General features: G+C 42.5%; 1 protein-coding gene across 1 annotated transcript in view; it reads right to left on the bottom strand.

Moving 5' to 3' along the window:
- NAF1 (nuclear assembly factor 1 ribonucleoprotein) overlaps positions 1-18508 on the bottom strand; it is a 51607-nt gene that overhangs the window by 21764 nt on the left and 11335 nt on the right. Inside the window, exons 4-5 of the mRNA XM_044297619.1 lie at positions 11029-11122; positions 3576-3658 (exon numbers count right to left, since the gene is read on the bottom strand). Of these exons, the coding sequence (XP_044153554.1) occupies positions 3576-3658; positions 11029-11122 (177 nt within the window). The remainder of the gene's footprint in view (positions 1-3575; positions 3659-11028; positions 11123-18508) is intronic.

Below are 18508 nucleotides of genomic sequence, written 5' to 3'. Positions count from 1 at the left end.
TTTTTTTTTTTTTTAAGGAGATTTTATACTCAGTTTTGTCAATTAAATAATAAAAGCAAGATCCAAAATCCTCATAAGTACACAGTTCCAACAATTAATAGTCTACGGAATCTACGTTCATTCCTTGCAACAGCATGCACTTTTCCAGAAACCCCAGGAGACTGCAATGTAATTTATATCTGCTGCAAGTCTGTGCCTCATCACTAGAGTAAATAAATTAGTCACTACACTACGAAGTACAAGCATAAAGACTGATCTAGAACAGATTTATTACCTTCTCTACTCTCAAAATAAACTTTTGCACAGTTAAAACAATATATTTTCATAGTCTAGCAATCAGAATGAAAACATTCCTGCGCGATATACAAGGTCATGTTTACAAGATTAATATACTGCATCCTTTGGGGCAAGAATTTTCCATGTAAGGTGTTATTTTAACATGAATATGGGGCTAGCGGCCTGCAGCTCAAGATTCATTTCACGGGAATACTTTCTGTATATTTTTTCCATCCACGTGGAAGGATTACTGGGTCAGGGGCATGTACTGTATCTTTTAAATGGGTTTTCCCACAAACAAGTATCTCCTCTCCACAGGACAAGAAATAAGTGTCTGACTGGAGGTCTAACCACTGGGGCCCCAACAGTCACTGGAGTGACTGCTCCATTCATTTGAATGGAACAGTCACATATCCACTGCAACTCCATTTAACTCTATGGGACCACTTGAGTACAGCACCTGACTAACTATCAGTCCTGAAGAGGTGAATGCAACGAAGACACACATGCTCAACTGCTGCTTCATTCTTGTGCCCGTCAATGGCCCCAGATGTCCGATATCCCCAATGCACAGGATAGGAAATAAGGGCCTGATGGGGGTGGGAGGAGGTTAAAAAAAAAAAAAAAAAAAAAAAAAAAAAAAAAAAAAGAAGAAGTTGTGCACTAATTTACAAACCTCTCAGAATGGTAGGACTCTCGTTCATGATCATACTTTCCTGATCCCTGGCACTGGGTCCCGGCTTGTTCACTCCCCGGCCTGTCCATGTAGACTTCATGTTTGACCCTGCTATAGCCAATCACTGCCCGCTGCTACCCGTGCATCCTGTCAAATGGCCAAGTGACATAAGAGGAGTGATTGGCTGCAGCAGCGTCAAACTGAAAGTTTACATAAAAGGGACCTCAGACAAGCAGTGGAGGCCAGGGAGCGAGAGTCGGGACCCATGCCAGGGAAGTAGGATCAAAGCATGTCTCACTACACAGAGGTCTGAAAATAAATGCAGTTTTAACCCTTTCGGGACCCGGCCATTTTTCACCATAAGGACTAGGCCATTTTTTTTAGCAAATCTGACACTTATCCAGGCAATTATATGATTGTTTTCTTGTCACATATTCTACTTCATGACAGTGGTAAAATGGTGTCAAAAAAGGTCATTTATAAAAAAAAAATAGCAAATTTGAAAATGTCAATTTCTCTACTTTTTACTTTTTTTGGGGGGGGGGGATGTTAGAAGGCTTAAAAGTTTAGAAGTAATTTTTCAGAAAATTTCCAAGACCCACTTTTTTAGGACCGGTTCACATCTGAAGTCACTGAGGCTTACATAATAGAAACCACCCAAAAATGACCCCATTTTGGAAACTACACCCCTCAAGGTATTCAAAACTGATTTTACAAAACTTTGTTAACCCTTTAGGTGTTCCACAAGAATTAATGGAAATATGGAGATGAAATTTTAGATTTTCCATTTTAATCAATTATTTCCACTAATCTAGCAAGGATTAACAGCAAAACAAAACTCAATATTTATTGCCCTGATTCTGTAGTTTACAGAAACACCCCATATGTAGTTGTAAACTGCTGTACAGGCACACAGCAGGGCGCAGAAGGAAAGTAAATCCATATGGTTTTTGGAAGGCAGAATTCACTGGGATAATTTTAAGCTGCCATGTCACATTTGAAGACCCCCTGATGCACCTCAGGATACTGGATAAGGTGGCAGTTTTGTTGGTACTTTTTTAGGGTATATACCATTTTTGGTTGCTCTATATTACACTTTGTAAGGCAAGGTAACAAAAAAATGTTCATCTGACAGGTTAGATCATGTGGTATTTTGTACAGCAGGTTGTTACGGACGCAACAATACAAAATAGGACAACTTTTTGGTTGTTAGTTTCAGTTTTACATAAAGCATTTTTGAAAGCCATAGTTTTTAATTTTTTTGACGACTGTCTTATGTAGGGGCTCATTTTTATCGATATGAGATGACCGTTCGATTGGTTCTATTTTAGGGTGCGTATGACTTTTTGATCGCTCGGTATTACACTTTGTGATGTAAAGTGACAAAAAAAAAAAGGCTTTTTTGACACAGTTTTTATTTTTTTTATGGTGTTCACCTGAGGGGTTAGGTCCTGTGGCATTTTTTATATAGCAGGTTGTTACGGACACGGCGATACGCAATATGTCAACTTTTTTTTTTACATTTACCACAAAAGCATTTTTGAAACAAAAATGAAAAAAATCATGGTTTGTGTCTCCATAGTCTGAGAGGCATAGTTTTTTTTTTTTTACAGGGGGCTGGATCTCAGACTGTCACGGAAGGCTGTCACCTCCCCTGCCATTGGGTCCCCGTCAAAGGAGCACGGGGACCCAATGGCCACCACGCACACTTCAGATGCCCGCACGTGGCGCAGTCAGCACTGACCGCGGCCGTGCAGGGGTTAATGTACAGGCAGCGCATACAGCAGAGGTATGGCTATCAGTCACTGCCGGACCACTGAAGCTGATCGGGCCCAAAGCGTTGTACATGTACGGCGCTGGGCTTTAAGGGGTTAAGCGCTGCTCACACTAACAAAATGGTTTTCATTCTTACAAAATACATGAATGATAAAACCTAAAATGAACACTTTGTTTACAGAGCTCACATATACTTCTAATTGGTCCCTCTAACATTAAGGCATGTTCACATGTGGCAGGTATGCCATGGATCAGAGCCAGAAAAATAGATGAGGGGGAAAAAAAAAACAAAAAAAACAACTAAACACACACTATGTAATATATGCAAATCTGGAGATGGGAACGGAAGACTACAGAAGCACTACGAAGTGCTTCCGTGGGGTTTCGTCCCTTACTTCCGTTCCGCAAAAAGATAGAATATGTCCTATCTTTTTTGTGAAACGGCCGGATCGCGGACCCATTAAAGCGAATGGGTCCCCAATCCGCTGTGGCTGCCCCACGGGTTGGTGTTCTCGTATTGCAGGCCGCAGCAGAGCCACCGGGTGCACACGTTCGTGTGCGGGAGGCCTTATGCTGCAGATCTCAGTGTGGATAACATTCTGCAATTGAGGACGGCCTCCACAGCCACTTCTGCTGGGAAAAAAAAAAAAAAAACATGTAATACATGTAGTTTTTGCTGCAGTTTGTGCCACAGAACCACAGCAGACTTTACAGCTGTGTTTTCAGTAGCGTGTGGATGTAACTTTATTCTGACCATTAAAACGTAACTGAACCCGACACTTTAAAAGTAGTGTATTCAGAGACAGATAATGACACAATCTTATTCTTTAATTATCTGAATGCTCACCTTGCCAACAACGCCTCGATCCTCTTTAAAAACGACAGTCTCCTCATTTAACGGTAGAATATCACGCAAAGACTCAATAATCACTGAAAAATAAAGATAAATTAACAATTTCACACAAGCCCTACAAATGCTTAAGATGGGAAAAAAAAAACAAAAAAAAAAAAACTTTTACTCGTCCCTTTTTCCAGCACTGTTCTGTGGCACTGCACTGGTCTTCCTGCCACGGCTTCTTTACAAACTACAGCAGAGATGAGCCTCTATACAGCATGTGCTTGGAGTGCCAGCTTTCAAACAATACAAAGCACATATCTCTAGCTGGTTTCAGAGGTATGAGCAGATAAAGCAACCCCCCCCCCCCCCCCCACTATAGAAAAGTGGTATTATCACTGTACGGACCCACATAATAAAGTAACGTTAATTTTTATAACACCGTAAATAAATTCCACGAAATAATGTAAAAATTGCCGTTTCTTTCCTCCTAATTTTTATTTTTTTTATAATAAAAAGTGAATACATTATATATGCCCCTAAATGGTTTCTGATAAACCTACAACTAATTCCGCAAAATAACTAAATAAAATTAAAAGTTATGACTGCTGAAACACAAGGGGGGGGGGGGGAAATAGTATTGGTCCTTAAGGCTAAAATTAATTATGTCACTATGGGGTTAAAAGTGCAATAGTGTCCCCCAAGTTGTGCGCCAACAAGATTTACTGCAGACACTCAAAATATCTACAAAAAAAACATTTTTGGGGGGAGGGTTTTCCCAATTTTAACATGACTTAAGAGGTTAAAAGGGGTTAAGAAATGTAAAAAAAAAATACTAACACAAAAAAAAGAAATAAATCATATGAACATTTCTTCAATAAGGTTCATCCTGTGTAGACTGTGTAAACTGTCCTCATTGCAAAACCATCTAACATGGCTCTATGCAGTAGCTGGAGATTTAGGGCTAGCAGTGGATCAGATCCAGTTGTATATAAATCAAGGACACATTTCCAAAGGAATGGAAATAAAACAACCCGTGATCTGGTTCCTGGCACTGAACAAACGACCCCTGCAAAGAGCCATATTACAGCTGTCTGAATGCAAGCTGTGGAACGTCGCACCTTGTCGGACATGGAAAGCCGCCTGCCTCAGATTAGGAGGCCTTGATGTACTTACTGAAGACTTCAGCACAAAATAAAGCCAACATGTAGTACTAGATTAGCCTATTCAAAGTCATTAGTGCAGACTATAATTAATACTTGAAGCGTAAATTTAGAAGGCTTTTAGGTAAAAAAGTGTTCCAAGACGCCAGTTCTCTGTCCAGCTATTGTTTTAAGAATCAGCAAAATGAGCAATTAAGGGGAAAAGAAAAAGTAATGCAAGAGGTTCGTGTCAGATGGCGTTCACAAGCTCCATTAAACTACATGCGCTAAACAAATCACACTGGAAATCTGAACAGGGATAGCGGCGTTCACTTGGAAAAGCTGCTCTTTCTGGGCACACTGTTGCTAAGAAACTACGTCAGAGATTGAACTCATGTTGACTTGGAAAAATGTAATTTTAACGGAATCTGTTGAAGGACAGCAACATCTAAAATTATGGAGCACACACAGAGTAGCCGTATCCAATAAAGAGAACATTCTGCTGAAAGAAAAGTACAAAAATGAGAAAACATTTGACTAAAAAAAAATAAAAAAAGTTACCCTTTATGTAATTGGATTGGTCTAAGTTTACCTTAGTTCCCTAGTTTAACACTTTTGTATAGGTATTGAGTTACCTAGTAATTGCAGCATGTTCTTTCCTCCACCAGGCATTTCAGTGGTGCGGCTAAAACAGCATTGGTAGGTGTCCTCCGTCTTCTAGCTTCTATATACAGAAGACGAAGGAACGTAGTAGTGGGCAGTCCTGAACACTGCGTGCGCGCTCCCCTCAGACCGCGATAGCGTCGATATTCGCGATGAACTACTCAGGAGAAAGAGGGCGTGTTTAAGTCTGGAGAATGCCGATTAGTTGGGGTAAGGCTGCACGTTCCCGAGATGAGCCGAATGAATTCTGGGTAGTTAGGGAGGGAGGTCTTAGCTTAGGGTTTAGAGCATTGGCGGCCATCTTGAGAAAATAGTCAGAAAGAAGTCTTGTGAGGAGCGGTTTCTATGGACAAAATCTTATTAAACAAGTGGTATGTGAGCACAATAATGATTGATAATGGATTATCACCAGCAGCAACATATATAAACATTTTACTTTGAGTGAAAATATGACAGTTATCCTTTAAACCTTAGAGGTCGTCCCATGACTGATGGGAAAAAAAAAAATAAAAAAAAATTGGTCGTAATATAGTACATGAAAATTTCTTTCTACCAGCCCTGTACCTCACATGGATCAAGAGATCGCCACATTCGTTGCTCTGCTAGATTCCCTTCAGCCTGGCAGCTCAGGGGGTGTCTCTGTTGCAGCTTTCTCCTTGTAACTGGCACAGCTTCCAACAGAACATTTGGCTGGTGCAGTTGAAGATTTAAACTGAGTACATTCAACTAGCTAAAAAATTAGAAAAGCTAAAATTTCTGGAATATCGTGTAAAGTGTTCTTGCCTCCACCAGTAGTCTACAACTGGAGTGGGTGGAGAAACTGTTGTGTGGTTGAAGTTGCTGGAGTAACTGGAAAGGTTGGACTGGGCAAAGTAACTTTATGGAGTGGGAAGAGTATACATTTCTTCGTTTTAGCTGTTTTATTGTGCCATACAAGCTGTTGCCCTTTAGTATTTGATCAAGATCATCCTTCCTCACATCATCAAGCTCACTGTGGTATGCCAAAAATTTCAGAGCCATGCAAGTACGCCGTTTGTGGCTTCCATAGCCATGATGACCCTGAGGAAATGATGACTGCACAGATATCTCACTTGGTACACATGGTTGTTTCATGCCATGGTTTTCAGAAGTGCCCATCACACTGTCACTGTGCTCTTGAACTTGACACAGAGATGAACATGGGAATGACACCACAGGTTCACCATGTACCTCCTGGTCACATTCACAAACATCCATTTCCACTATGCTGCTGTGGGGCCCCGGATCCCGAAAACGTGGGTATGAAAAGGTCCAGTTTAGTCCAGCGTATCCTTGCAGGTTTAGGTCTCTTTCCTTTAGATGGCATGATTATATTCACACAGCTCTAATTTCTTTTCGTAAATGTAGCTCGTTGAAACACCTCAAATACTCTACTGTATAAAACTTATTTCCAAACTTTTAAAGGGGTTGGCCACCCCAAGTATCAAAAATCCAAAGCCCAAACTATGAAGTATTTATATCATGCTAAATGTGCTGGCTATATGTAATTTTTCTAATCTGTTCACCATGACCTGTTCCCCTGAGGAGCTTCCTCAGACAGGCTGTGTGGGCGGAGCAGCTGTAAAGTGAAAGTAAATAATACCAGCAGGCATTGCGGGGGAAACCAGTCATGCAGATAACTGCTTTGCAGACTGGGGTTTGGAAGGCTTAGCCTTGAAGGAAGGTCGAACGATCATTTTGTCCTGACGAGAAGAGGAATCCCGGAAGGGCCGAGATTGCGATGCAGACATGGGGTGGCGGTGTTCTGGAGCAGGAGAGAACTTTTCCCACCTGTGGCCTCAGAGATTAGCTCCTCCAATTGTTTCCCGAAAAGCCTACCACCCAGAAAAGGGAGAAATATGAGTGCCTTTTTGGAGGTGGCATCCACTGCCCAGGCACGAAGCCAAACAGTGCGGCGGATGGCCACAGAGTTAGCAGACGCCCTGCTAGAGCGGCTTGCCGATTCCAGGGAAGCATCACAAAAGGTACCTGTATGTCTGGAGAAGATGAGAAGCAAAGAGATGGAGCTCCCCCTGAGTACAATCCAGGGGTAAGGACCGAACAAGCTGTTTGGCCCAAACCACACAGGCCTTAGCCACCCATGGCGCAGCAAAGGCGGGACAGATAGCAGAACCCGCTGTGACAGTTGCAGACTTAAAGGGAACCTGTCACCGGGATTTTGTGTATAGAGCTGAGGACATGGGCTGCTAGATGGCCGCTAGCACATCCGCAATACCCAGTCCCCATAGCTCTGTGTGCTTTTATTGTGTGAAAAAAACTATTTGATACATATGCAAATTACCCTGAGATGAGTCCTGTACGTGAGATGAGTCAGGGACAGGACTCATCTCAGGTTAATTTGCATATGTATCAAATAGTTTTTTCACACAATAAAAGCACACAGAGCTATGGGGACTGGGTATTGCGGATGTGCTAGTGGCCATCTAGCAACCCATGTCCTCAGCTCTATACACAAAATCCCGGTGACAGGTTCCCTTTAAGACTCATTGTGCATCGGATCAAACAAGGAGGCCACGTCGGCCAAAGGAAGGATGGTAGCCTTAGCAAGTCGGACCACTTGTGCATCTACCTGAGGAGGGACAGACCACATAGCAATGGACTCCTTGGAAAAGAGGATGTCCGAGCTCTTGGCGGGCTGAAGAAGCCCATCTGGATGACGCCACTCCTTAGCCAGGAGTGCGCCCACATCCGCATGGTTAGGAAAAACCAAAGCGGAGCATTGGGAACAGTGGAAAGATACGGATTCCTAAGCCGAAAAGGAGGGGTCTTCCTGCACGTGGAGAGCATCCCTAACTGCCCTGATGAGATCCTGCATGGCCGCAGACAGGGCTGTGCTCTGCTCCGATCTGGAATCATAGTCATAGGTGTCCCCCGAGGTGACGGAAGGTGCGGCAGGGGAGGATTCATTGCCAGCCCAAGACATGTAATGGGAGTGACCCAAGGATGAGCGGGTGTCACTGCCAGATCTCTGAGAAGCTCTGACAGACGTTCTTTTGTTTAGGTTTCGTTTTGTCATCTCGTTTCCCTCTCTCAGCTGTCATCTAGTTGCACTGATTGAATCCCTTTATATCCCCTCCCATACTGCATCACTTTGCAGTTTATACAACTTCCTGGATTGTGCTCACTGCTAGATGCTGCAACTGCTGGTTCCTCAGATAAGTCTGTTCCTTTATTTGTGTTTTCCTGTTGGCTTGATCCTAGGTGACCCTGACTCCCTCCGTATTAAGTGTAGGGAGCCGGTGGTTGTGTCCCCTCACTATTATAGGGTTTTCAGGTGTCACACAGTCTAGGTACGAGGGCATGCAATTATCTATCAAAGATCTTTGCATGGGCTGAGCAGTCAGGGAGAGCTCTAGGGCTTTTATAGGGCTCACCCTTATGTTCCTTAGTTTGGGATCAAGTCAGTCGGATCTTTATTTGTATCTTCTAGTTTTCTGCAACACCATCCGTGACAGCGGGACAAGGCTGTAACAACCCGAGGTTGTTTGCGGGACCTGCTGTCTGAACGGGAGCGTGCCCCTTCCGCTGAGGAGTCCCTGGGAGGGACTGAGGCGGCTGCAATTTGGGCAGGCAAGCGGTCCAGCGACTCAACCATGGATTGGGAGAGTCGGGCAAGGCTCCCTATGGCTTTGGACAGGGATGCAGACCATTCAGGAGGAACCGACCCAGAATGGGTTGTCAGGGAGTCTGGAGAGGATCTGTGGGCAAGGCACTGCGCACAAACAGGCTCAGGTTGACCACTTGGCAAATTTATATTACAGCGGGCACACAAATAAAATGTGGCGACCCTGAGGGGAGGCTGGGGATGGGAGTCTTCTCTGGAAGAGGACATGAGGACTGGTTGGGAGCCTGAAAAAAAAAGCAGCCAGCCAGAGGCTGTCCTACCAGACCCCAGTAGCTGTGTCCCCGAAGAGGTGCTGCAGCAGTCGAAGGAGAGTGCCAGGAAGGCTGCAAGAAGATCTGGATAGCATCCCTCAGGAGCGCTGACAAGATGTGGGGAGGGGCCAAGGAAAAAGCCCGGGAAGCAAGGGGGGCGGGAAGGATGCGGCCTTGGCGAAGAAAAAGCCAGTGCCTCGATTAATGACGAGGCCGGGAAAGGAGCACGGTCGGCGGGGAGGTCCGTCCGGATCAAAAATAAAAAAATACAACAGGTGAGCTCCTGGGGAGAAGAGCAAACAGAGCCCCAGGAAACCGAGGACAGGGCAGGGAAGATGTAAAGTAGAAGAGGGCCCACTCCCAGACCGAAGGAGGGGAACTAACCTTGAACCCCCATGGGGCAGGGACGCAGGGGAAAGGTGGTGAGATACTCCCCTTCCAGGGACTTCAGGCGCTGCAGGGTCACCCTTTCGGCAACCTAGTCACAGATGTGGGATTGCCAGCATGCAACTGCGGATACAGTAATACAGTAAGGGGGGACTGGATGACCGGCGAGGTATTCAGAATATGCGCCCACAGGGGTGCAACTAAAGTGGATACCCACGATGGAGACCCTTCCTGCAGCAGGCCAAGACCTGCAGAAGGAGGAAAAAAAAAAAAAAAAAAAAAAAAAAAAAAAACAGCAGGTCATGTCTGCCTCCTACGGATACTAGACTAAAACTGGTTAGTTTAGCGGCTGTGCAGAGGGGTATAGCACATCTGGGTGGAACAATTTCTTTCTAGTGTCAGCTGGGCATACATCCATGGTGCTGTGGCCCCCAATGCCATTCACGAGAAATTGGTATTCGTTTTTATATTCTGGTCTGTACACAATTACTATTTAATCCCGGTACTATTTATTTTTATTTTTTATTATCTACAGCCAGTGTGGACAACCCTCACATATAACTACATATAAAAAAAAGAGTGGATTATATTTATCTTAATTCTGCAAACTGCAGTCTCAAACTACAGGTGTTCGGTTTTAGTTGTATGGGGTGCATTCAACTTCTTGATCGCTTTCTGGAAGCAGGTTAAAGAAAAGGCAGCAATTCTGCCACTGCTTTTTGGGTACACTATGCAGGAAACAATTTTTTTTGTGCTGGTTTGTACGATTACAGAGATACCAATTTGATATAGTTTTTATTTTTAGGCTACTTTCACACTGGTTTTTTGGCTTTCCGTTTGCGAGATCCGTTCAGGGCTCTCACAAGCGGTCCAAAGCGGATCAGTTTTGCCCTAATGCATTCTCAATGGAAAAGGATCCGCTCAAAATGCATCAGTTTGCCTCCGTTCCATCTCTATTCTGCTTTGGAGGCAGACACCAAAACGCTGCTTGCAGCTTTTTGCTGTCCGTCTGACAAAACTGAGCCAAACTGATCTGTTCTGACACGCAATGTAAGTCAATGGGGACGGATCCGTTTTCTATGACACAATCTGGTACAATAGAAAACGGTCCCGTCCTCCATTGACTTTCAATGGTGTTCAAGACGGATCCGTCTTGGCTATGTTAAAGATAATACAAACGGATCCGTTCTGAACGGATCCGCACCAAACGAGAGTGTGAACGTAGCCTTAGTTTTTCTTATTAGGTCATCAGTTTAAAAAATAAAAAAAAATTAAAATCCTGGAAGACCCTTTTAACTTTTTCACTTATGGTCTCTTGAGAAATACAGCATTATAGTCTCAAAATTTCTAAAACATACCCAATTGTTCGATAATACTTGAAACTGTTCCAAATGGCTTTAATTCAACGTGGTCTGGCAGGCTAATGGATAATTCTTCAACTGCTGGTAACTCCTAGAGAGGGAAAAATGAGTATTTTACTGACCGTTCTCGTAATGCACTCAATCAACACAAGTCAAAACACCTTAACTCAAATGTGTCGCTAACCACTGATTGCAAAAAAAAGGGTTTTCAGCTACTGGATAATAACATTCATCAGGATGATCTTTCAGATTAGTGGGCTAAAAGGTAAAGCAATAGCTTAAGCAACTCCACATTACATTTATTGTTCCTTGCAGATATAATGAACCTGGACAACTCAGGCCTTATAAAACTCAAATTCTGGCAGAAAACAAAAAGGTCAAATTCTTATTTGCAGCAAATACAGGAACAGAAGACTGGAGGATTTAGCAGGCTCACCATTGTGCTAATGTTAGAAAATGTCATCTAAACTTCTAGTGGCATGCTGGAAATAAATTTATGCAAGCCAAATGGTCTCCACAAAACCATTAAAAGAACATTTTAAAAACTTCTCCAGGTCTACTGATCTTTGATCAAGTGTGAAGCCATCAGAAACACAGCAGGAGGTTTCCTGTCAGTCACAGAACTTGCACAGCCAGCTTGTGCTGAACCATGGCCACAGCAGAGATCAGTGAAGCAAATGGAATCCAAAAATATACAAGACTGAGGTTTTCCACACAATCCCACTAATTCTGTATATCTCTCTCTCTCTCTCTCTATATCTATATACACACACACACACCTGCTCACAGGCTGACTGCAAGAGTTTAAAATGCACCAAGTTTATCAAGAGGTGTGTGCATTACATTTGGCACAAATCACACCAAATATCTCACTTTACTCTTCAATGGCATAAGAGGCACTAATCTTAAAGGGTTTCTGTCATCAGAAAAATCATTATGTAGCTGGCTGACATTAGTAACGAGCTAATGTCAGCAGTACATAAAACGGTATGACATCTCCCTACCTGCCACCGTTCACGCTAAATAATGACTTTTATAATCTGCAAATGAGCCTCTAGGTGCTAGTGGTGCGTTGCTGCAGCACCTAGAGGCTCTGTCCTCTCACCGTTTGGCATGCCCTTGTAAAGGTGATCGACATCCTCAGTCTCCTCCATACGCCGCAAATCCTGTGCCATCCATTTTAGTATTAGACGCAGTGAGTGAAGGATGCTCGTCTGCTGCTGTCCTTCACTCACTGCGCCCAATACAAAAATAGACGGCGCAGCTTTTTTTTTTTTTTTAGCACAGGTTTTATTTTTTTTCAGTGTTGACCGGACGGGGTGGATCATAGGATGTTTTTAGAGAGCAGGTTGTTACAGATGCGGCGATACCTAATGTGTGTTTTTATTAAATTTTTTACATGTCCCTTTATGTGGAAGCGAGTAATAGAATTAAGGACTGCACTCAATTCAGATGTCTCTGGTGCCAGTCAAGGGCTGCGAACAGCCAGTAAATATAAAATGAAAATTGTGGCACTCAGATTTAGATTATTGCTATAGTTTCATCCAAAACTTGAGAAAATAAAAAAAAAATGTTTGAATGCAATAATCTAAATCTGAGTGCCGCAATTTTCATTTTATCTTTATGGGGAAGGGGATTATTTTTTTTTTTATTGAAACTTTTTTTATTGCTAAAAACACTTATTTCACTTTTATAATTTTTTTATTTTTGTTCCACTTTGGGACGTCAACATTTCAGGGTCTGATCCCTGTTTCAATACAGCACAATACATCTATAATGTGCTGTATTGAACTGTCAGTGCCTTACACTGACAGGAGATCCAGCCCTGGAGTTCTTGGGCTTCCGTAGCTGGCAGTCCCGATGCCTGTGCAAGGCATCGGGGCTGCCATAGCAACCATCAGGTCACAGTCACCGCAGAAAGGGGACCCGATGGGGTAAGTACAAGCTGCCGCAAACCCCCTGTATGCCGCGGCCAGTGTGACTGCCGCCATCGGCATATATCGGAGCCCATTTCTTCAGCATTTCTCAATCTGAGACCCATTGTCACAAAGGCAGATATTATATAGATTGGGTTCCCGCCCAAACTAGGTCACCTTGCTATAGTGTAGGGGCATAAATTGTTTCAATCAATATATATTTGCCAAGTCCCTCATGTGTTTATGTAGGGAATATAGCAATCGTTCATAGGTCTCATGCTTGCAGTGTGCTATTGCATTGTGTTTGTCTATTAAATTCACTAGTGTACACTACAGATGTCTTTATGAATTGCAGTTACTATTTTTTGCGCTATAGTGTCATTATGTACTTTCTTATATTTAAATTTTGACCTCAAAAGATCAGAAGACAAACCGTTTAGCACGTAACACCATAAAACTGCATTTGAAAATGTCCCAGATAGCAATTCCCAAGAGAAAGGACTATAATTAGCTAGAAAAGCATACATCCTAATATGGCTAATTGTCCACTTATTATAAAATGAGTATGCTGAAACTGTAAATTGTACGCTAGCAACTGAGGTGAACCAGAAAAATAAACAGCGGAGGTCGGCACTCTATGGCTGTTGTGAGGCTGCCGATTCCACGATGCGGGGTTCCCCAAGTTCACAATGGCTGCAGAATAATAAGCGCACACCACTTATGCGACATACTGCAAAAAAACAATTGGGCTGAGAAGGAACTTGCCTTCTGAAATAAAACAGACTTTGCTCTTTAATGCAAAAAAAAATAATTAGAAATAGGGTGCAAATAGACCGAAGGGAGGTAGACACCTGCAGGGCAAATTCAGAACGAACACAAGTGGTTCTGTCCCCTGTGCTCCATTGCACTTTTGTCAATTCGATGCACTTTCAATGTTCCGAGTCATGAGAAATGGCTTATTTTATATCTTAACGCCTCACAAATTTCTTCATACAATAAAAGACATTATATACTAGGTAAAAGAAAGTAGCATTTGTACACAAAAATAAAATAAAAAATGCACACAAAAAAATTGCAGCACTTCCTCTATTCATCATCTCCTATCCCTTGGTCCCATTTTGTCTCATACTACAACTAAAACTGAGAAAGATATGAAGAAATCTTCTGTGTCCCAGGAGCACAGCCATATCCTCCTCGTTCCTCTGCGACAAGTTCTAAGCAGAGTGGCTGGAGCAGGAGTCCCCCTGCCGAGTCCAGCCTTCAATACGACAAAGAGATTGCGTGGCAAAGGAGGTGAGGCCTAAATGCAACGTCTGTCTTACAACTAGGCAGACTTGACTGAAAAGAATTGGCCACTTTTCAATGTTTGTTACTCAGTGTTAACTTCTAGAGTCCCGGATGATTTTTCGTTTTCATTTTCCCTCCCTGCCTTCCCGGAGCAATAACCTTATTTTTTCCGTTAACACAGCCATATGAGGCCTTTCTTTTTTCGGGACAACTTGTACTTTCTAATGGCACCACTTAATATTGCACAGCATACTCCAAAGGGCAGGTATCGGGTTGAAAACTGATCTAGTGCCTACTCCCCGTGATGACATGGCTGTGGCACCTAAGAGGTTAATCAGCCTGGATCGGTGCTCCTGCCAGTGCGGCTCTCATGTGAGTGCCAAGCCCCCACTCTCCACTGCACGAGAGACCCGTGCAGAGCTTAAACTGGGCAGAAATAGCTGTATGACTCATGTATACACACATGGGAGCTTATTCTGAAAAGTTATCTAAAACAACAAAGCCGTACGAGTTCACAAAAATTCACTAAGTAATTGTACTCAAAAGCACATGCTATATAAAAGGTACAAACATACTAAATGAACTCAAAGTGCAACACTCAATATAATTGCTTTAGAATAATCGCCCTCTTCAGCAAACTGATGAAATGGCAAATGCTCCCTGATCTAGTTTATGTAATGTTTTGTGCTATAACCAAGGATCACACGGTGCTCTGTAATTACACAAATGTAATGCTGTAAACAGTTTAAATGGATAACTAAATGGGTTCTGTTTTTTAAACCCCTTAGGGACTCAGCCCTATTTCACCTTAAGGACCAGGCCATTTTTTGCAAATCTGACCAGTGTCACCAAATGCTGATAACTTTAAAACGTTTTTAACGTACTCAGGCCGTTCTGAGATAGTTTTTTCGTCACATATTGTACTACATTGACACTGCTGAAATTGGGTCAAAAAAGTTTATTTTTTTGCAAAAAAAAACTAATTTACCCAAAATTAGGAAAAATTAGAAAATTTCTAAGTTTCAGTTTCTCTACTTCTGTAATACATAGTAATACCCCCAACAATTGTGCTGACTTTACATTCCCCATATGTCTACTTCATGTTTGAATCATTTTGGGAATGATTTTATTTTTTGGGGATGTTACAAGGCTTAGAAGCAAAAAAAAACAATTTTTAGGGACCAGTTCAGGTCTGAAGTCACTTTCCGAGGCTTACATAATAGAAACCACCCAAAATGACCCCATTCTAGAAACTACACCCCTCAAGGTATTCAAAACTGATTTTTACAAACTTCGTTAACCCTTTAGGTGTTGCACAAGAGTTATTGGCAAATGAGGATGAAATTAGATTTTCATTTTTTTGCCAAATTTTCCCTTTTAACCCATTTTTTCCCACTAACAAAGCAATGGTTAACAGCCAAACAAGACTATCTTTATTGCTCTGACTGTCGTGTACAGAAACACCCCATATGTGGTTGTACACTACTGTACGGCCACACGGAGGGGCGTAGAGGGAACGGAGCGCCGTGTGGTTTTTAGAGGGCTGATTTTTATGGACCGGTTTATTTACACTGTGTCCTGTTTCAACCCCCCTGGAGTAGAAACTCCCTAAAAGTGACCCCATTTTGGAAACTACAGGATAAGGTGGCATTTTTTGGGGGACTATTTTTAGGGTACATATGATTTTTAGTTGCTCTATATTACATTTTTGTGAGGCAAGGTTACCAAAAATTTAAATTCAGAAATTTCATCTCCATTTGCCATTAAATGTTGAGGAACACCAAAAGGGTTAATAAAGTTTGTATAATCAGTTTAATAATCACTTTTGAATACCTTGAAAGGTGTAGTTTCTTAGATGGGGTCACTTTTAGGGAGTTTTTACTCTAGGGGGGCTTCAAAGGGGACATGGTGTCAATAAAAAAAGGCCATCAAAATCGGCCTTCCAGAAACCATGTCGGTCTTTTCCTTTTGCGGCCTCCCTTTTACTGATACAGAAGTTTACGACCAAAAATGTGGCATTTCTGTAAACTGCAGTATCAGGGTAATAAATATTAACTTTTGTTTGGTTGTTAACCCTTGTTTTGTTACAGGAAAAAACGCATTGAAATAGAAAAGTGCCCTGCCTAACCCAAACTTTCCCTATACTTTCCCTATGTACCTGCTGCATAGCTGGGGCACAGATGGGGTGCTGCTGGCACAGACTGACGATGTGCAGGCAGCTCCTCTCTCCTCTGGAACACAAAAGGAGGAGGAGAGGAGCGCTTGCAACTTTTAAATCTGCCGCTGTCCCGCCCACCAATCAGAGGCGATCCAGAGATGTAATGCCACCATCACCTCTCAGGATGGTGATTGGTGGGGTAAAAAAAAAACAAAAAAAACAAAAAAAAAAAAACACACACATCACCATCCTGTTCCGGGTTATCGGGTCTTCAGAGACCAGAATAACCCGGAGACGCAGAAAACCCGCAGGCACCGGGTTCCGATCACCGCCTGCCGGTGATCAGAACTATACATGACGTACCGGTACGTCATGTGTCCGGAAGAGGTTAAACTGATGATCTATCCTCAGGATAGATCATCTGATCGGCAGGGGTCTGACACCCGGGACCCCTGCCGATCAGCTGTTTGAGAAGGCAGTACCGCCCTTCTCGCTGTTTACAGCAGGCCCAGTGACGTCACGATTAGTATCAATGGCCTGGGTGGTGCCAAGCTCTGCGCATGCGCAGACCGGAAAAACGAATCCAGCACTAATACATTCCTATGGGGAAAAATGTCGGATCCGGCATTCAGGCAAGTCATCAGTTCTTTTTCGCCGGAAATAAAACCGTAGCATGCTACGGTTTTATCTTTTGCCTGAATTGAAGACATCCTGAACAGATTACTCTCCATTCAGAATGCATGGGGACATACCAGATCAGTTCTTTTCCGGTATAGAGCCCCTGTGACGGAAATCTATGCCGGAAAAGAAAAACGCTAGTGTGAAAGTAGCCTAAGTGATAATGGCTTAATAATGTTATTTTCATATAAAAGACAACAATGTTGTAGAGTTATGATACACACTTATGTCTTGGGCTTTTAACCCCTTCAGGACCCTGGGATTTTTCATTTTTGTGTTTTCATTTTTCACTCCCCGCCTTCCCATAGTCCTAACTTTTTTATTTTTCTATTCACATAGCCTTATGAGGGCTTAATTTTTGCAGGACAGGTTGTACTTCCTAATGGCACCATTTACAGTTGGATATCATTTAGTAGGGAGCAGGAAAAAAAAAGAAAAAGAAAAATCCCAATGGGGTAGAATTGTGAAAAAACGCAATTCTCAGAAAGTTTTTTTTTTTTTTAATACACTGTACACTATGCGGTAAAATTGACCTGTTATCTTCATTCTCCAGGTCAGTGTGGTTCCAACTATACCACACTTAAATTTTTCTTGCGTTTTAATACAAAAAAAATTAAATAAATAAAAAATAAACCTTTAGAGGCTTTTTTTTTCAGAACCATATTCTGACCCCTATAACTTTTTTGTAGCCATGTGTACGGGGCTGTGTGAGGGCTCATTTTTTTGCGGGACGATCTGTTCTTTTCAGTGATACCAATTTGAATTGTGTGCGACTTTTTGATCACTTATTAAAATATTATTGGCTAGTTGAAGTGACAAAAAAAAAAAAAAAAAAAAAAAAGAAATTGTTATTTATTTTTTCCCGCTACGCCATTTGCCGTACGCCATTAATATTATATTTTGATAGTATGGGCATTTTCCCACGCGGCGATGCCCATGATGTTTCTTTTTTTTTTATTGGTTAAGTATTTTTATTTTAAAGGAAAGGGGGGTGATTTGAACTTTTATTTTTTTATATTTGGTGACAATAACTGGCAATCATTCGATTGCCCATAGAATTCAGTGATGGCTAAATAGCAATCATTGAATACTTCAATGGCAGTATTTCAATACAAGGCTGCCACCTAGTGGCCTGTATTGATATATACATCTAATCGACTCAGAACCCGGCTTGGGGCTTCGGTCAATTAGATCGTAGTAGTGGGTCCCCCGATCTCAGCTGGGGACCGATGTTACCGGAAGCGCGCGACTTCCGGTCTGCGCAGATGCCGTGGTCACATTTGACCACTGCATCTGAAAGGTAAGATGTATGCGATCAGCCTTATGGCTGATCGCATACATGTGCCGCAGGTCTCTGCTATTTAAAATAGGAGAGACGCCACGGCCAAGGCGCCCGCTGCACGCACGAGCAGGCGCCATGTTTAGGGATCGTAGCTGT

This window comes from Bufo gargarizans, chromosome 1 (assembly GCF_014858855.1).
Source record: "Bufo gargarizans isolate SCDJY-AF-19 chromosome 1, ASM1485885v1, whole genome shotgun sequence".
Lineage (NCBI taxonomy): Eukaryota > Metazoa > Chordata > Amphibia > Anura > Bufonidae > Bufo > Bufo gargarizans.
The sequence above is the reverse complement of the archived record's forward strand: the minus strand, read 5'-3'. Positions and strand labels throughout refer to the sequence as shown.